This window comes from Emydura macquarii, unplaced genomic scaffold (assembly GCF_026122565.2).
Source record: "Emydura macquarii macquarii isolate MOO-44397 ecotype Brisbane River unplaced genomic scaffold, CSIRO-AGI_Emac_v2 contig_3442, whole genome shotgun sequence".
Taxonomy (NCBI): domain Eukaryota; kingdom Metazoa; phylum Chordata; order Testudines; family Chelidae; genus Emydura; species Emydura macquarii.
The window spans coordinates 41183-45004 of NW_027133579.1; the positions used below are offsets into that span (position 1 = coordinate 41183).

Sequence of the window (3822 nt, forward strand, 5' to 3'; positions counted from 1 at the left end):
GCTGAACTCTGAGCATCCACTAGTTCAAATGACCCGCCCCCCCAGTTGCACCCAGCTGTGGCATCTGATAAAGGCCCTAACAAGAACAGGTCACAGGTTACAAGAGGTGTGTCCGTCTCCGCTTCTGCCCCTGGCTGTGACTCTAAGAGCATGACACAGCCAGTGAAGCTAATGTAAATACAATCTTGGTCTACAGCAGACTTCAGTTCAGGCCCAAAGCCAGCCTCTGGCATAGCTACTTTACCTAAGGCAACTGATTGGCTACCATTGTCCAAACATGCATTTCCTGCAAGCTTTCCTCAGCGCCTCCTTGACCTCTTTGTTTCTCAGGCTGTAAATGAGGGTATTGACCAGGGGAGTCAGCACCGTGTAGACGACAGAAAGAACGGTTTTGAAGTCCCTCAGCATGTGGGCTGTGGGGAACATGTAGACAACCAGAAGAGTTCCATAATAAAGGGTCACCACGATGATGTGAGAGGAGCAGGTGGAAAAAGCCTTTTGCCGCCCTGTGGTGGAAGGGATTCTCAGGATGCTGGTGATGATGGAGATGTAGGACCTCACGGTCAGTAGGAATGGGACCAGTAAAAAAGGGAAGCTGAGTATGACAGACAACGTTTCCACCTGCTGAGGGTCATTGCAGGAGAGTTTTACAAGGGGGATAAGATCGCAAGAGAAATGGTCTATAGCATTGAGGCCACAGAAAGTTAACTGTGATATCAACAACACTGTTATGCTGTTAGCTAGGAAGCTACCTACCCAAGAGCCAGCTGCGAGCTGGAGGAAAGACCTGCCACTCACACGGGCTGCATAGTGAAGTGGTTTGACTATGGCTAAATACCGATCGTAAGACATCACCGATAGGAGCAGGCATTCTGTAGCTGTCAGAGATCCAAAGAAATATAATTGTGTGATGCACCCATTAACTGAGATGGTTCTGTCCCCAGTCAGGAGACTGGTCATCAGCCTGGGCAGGATGGTGGAGGTGTGGCAAGTCTCCAAGCAGGACAAGTTCCCTAGGAAGAAGTACATGGGGGTGTACATCAGTACATCAGTCACAACCAGCACCATGATGAGGATGTTCCCAGCCATGGTTGTGATGTAGATCACTAGAAAGAGCAGGAAGAGAAGGATTTGCAGTTCAGGAAGGTTCCCGAATCCCAGGAGGACAAATTCTGTGATGAGCGTTTCATTTCCCTGTTCTGGATTCCCCATGGGGTGTGTCTATGGGAAAGAAATTCACTCTGTGACATAAACAAACAACATTCACTCCTTAACATGTCTGCATTGTTTTCATGGTCTCCCTTTGCTGGTTACTGGAACAATAGCTGAGTGCAGAATGGAGACCAGGGGAGGGGAAACGCCATCTCTTGATCTCTGGAACAGATTTCCTATCTGGGCAGGCTACAGGTTCAACAAAAGTCAGTTTCTCTGCAAACACAAGTTATAACTTGACAGTGAGCACCAACGCATTCAAAGCCTGCATGATGGGGCTCGGGTACAAGAGTAGAGAAACACAGAGGTTGGTTCAAATCGACCTTTCACATCCTGGTGCATTAAAGCAGAACCATGTCCTTTACAGGTTAGAGTTCCTGTGGTGAAATGGGTCAGGATTTTATATTTTACAGTAAGCCACAATAAAGAAACAAACCAAGTAACTAAGGCTCAGATATGCAATGGCTGGGCAGCCAACTCTAAGTGAATTGCAGTGGACATGGGCCACCTAACTCTATTAAACCCATCTGAAATTTTTTATCTAATAAATCCCTGTCCTTCTCTAGGACAATATTTCCTTGTCCTGTGTCTGACACTCTACATAGAGACTCAGCCTTAACTAAAAATGAACAAAAACAAAAACTCCTGGTAGAAAGGGCCCTTTTACTTAGAAACATATCCTGTTTTGCAAGAAAAAAATCAGTTTGAAATTTGAACAAACTATGCTATTTTCATGTAATGAAAGTGGTCTGTAACCGAAATTTCCATTTCATCCGCAATTCCATGATTTCAAAGGTTGGGTTTCATTCCCAATTTGACCTTTTAAAAATGTATGTATATATTTTAATTTTATTTCTAGGTTATTTTTTTTAGATTGTACTGTATTTTATAGTTACATTTCTATTAATTTAGTTGCGTAAAACCATATACAATAACTCTTTTCCTAAACAAAATTTTGTAGACATTGTTATGTTCCCATGGAACATTTTCATTTCAATCTACAAAACATTTTTCCCCTGAGAAATGCCTGTCAAATTTTTCTCAGCTCTCCACTTTCTTCTTTATCTTTGGTTAGAAACATATCAGTTCTCTGTTGTGGGTGTCTTGTCTGCCATTACTAATCCTTATTAGCTGCGAAATAAGTAGAGAAGCATGGAAGATGAGGGTAGGAAGGGACGTCAGGATGTCAACCAGTCCAACCCCCTGATGACAGCAGGACCAACCCAACTAAACCATCCCAGCCAGGGCTTGGTCAAGGACGTGATCCCACACAGAGTCATGTGGAGTTAACGTTACACTTCAGGAATAACTCTGTGCAGTCTGAGCCGTCCCTCTCTCAAGTCTAAGATAAAATTTCCACTCACATCAAGAAAGGGACCCCCCGGTTTCAATGGCATTTGGACAGCTAACGCCTGGAGCCTTCTGTGAAACTGAGAGCTCGGCTTGGCAGGATTCGATTTCAATCCATAGACGTTGGAAAACGTTGATATCAGCTGAAACACCGAAACCACCACCAAAAAATATAAGTAACAGTCGGCGTTAGTGCAGCCTCCCCCGCACCTTGCCCTGCAGGGATGGTACCACCGGCTTCGCTGCCGTGCAGTGAGTAAAAATTACAATAGTTCATAATTGAAATCCCCCAAAGTCAATATTAGTTGTCAGAATTGCAGCCCCAATTCAGCCAAGCCTCCTCATAGCCAATGTCTGCTCCCTTCACACTCAGCAACGCAGCAAATGTCAGCTCTGCTTCACCCACCTCATCTCCCTAACCCTCGGAAAGCTCCTTGTGTGTCTTTCAGGAGAGATTTTCAAGGTCTGGTAGGTACCTAAAAAGGCGCAAGGATGCCTGAGGAGGTTCAGAGACTAACACCCATCAATTTCAAATCCCAGCTGGTGTGTCAGTGTCTTTAGAAGCTGAAATACCTCCGTCTGTCTGTCCCTCTGTGCTCCAGGCCCCCGTCTGTAAAGCAGGGAGAACAGCCCTGCACCGGGGTGCTGGGATGATAGATCCATGCAAGACAGAGAGGTGCCCAGATACCATGGTGATGGAGCCAGATAGGGAGCTAGGATAGCAGTGACCTGGCAGCTGTTGTCTCTTTCAAATTCAGTCATTTTGCTTTGGGTTGGGAGATGAGAGATCATTGCCCATCCCCCTTGAATTGCCATGGTGTAGGAATTCGCTGTGGCCTCCCCCGGAGCCAGATCCTGAGGAAGGGCACGAGTGCTCTGATTGGTCCAACTCACGCCCTGCCCCAGAGTCTGCCCGGCAACAAGGGTCCCGGGCCGTGATAGGACCATCCAGCCAGGCCAATTGGCAGCCGCGGGGCGGAGCCCCAACAGGAAGGGGAAGTACAAAAGCCTGGCCCCTGAGCTCAGTAGGGCCCAGACTGCTGCCAGAAGCAGACGTGCTGCCCCGCCAGCAGAGGCCTAGGCCAGAGCCTAGCCGCCGACGACGAACCCCAGCCCCACCTGGGCCCAGGGATTGGATAGGGCCCTTGAGAAGCTGGACTAGGCAACCCGGCCAGGATGACTGGGCCATGTTACCCCGACCCCGAGCTGCTGGGGGGTCACAGCTGAGAATCCCACACACAGACATGGTCCTCCTCCTGG

The 3822-nt window shown here is 47.7% G+C and overlaps 1 protein-coding gene across 1 annotated transcript; it reads right to left on the bottom strand.

Annotated features, from left to right (window-relative positions):
- Positions 1-261: 261 nt before the first annotated feature.
- Positions 262-1212, bottom strand: LOC137144282 (olfactory receptor 11A1-like). Its single transcript, XM_067534481.1, has one exon. It carries the CDS (start codon positions 1210-1212, stop codon positions 262-264), a length of 951 nt encoding a protein of 316 aa, XP_067390582.1.
- Positions 1213-3822: the final 2610 nt, after the last annotated feature.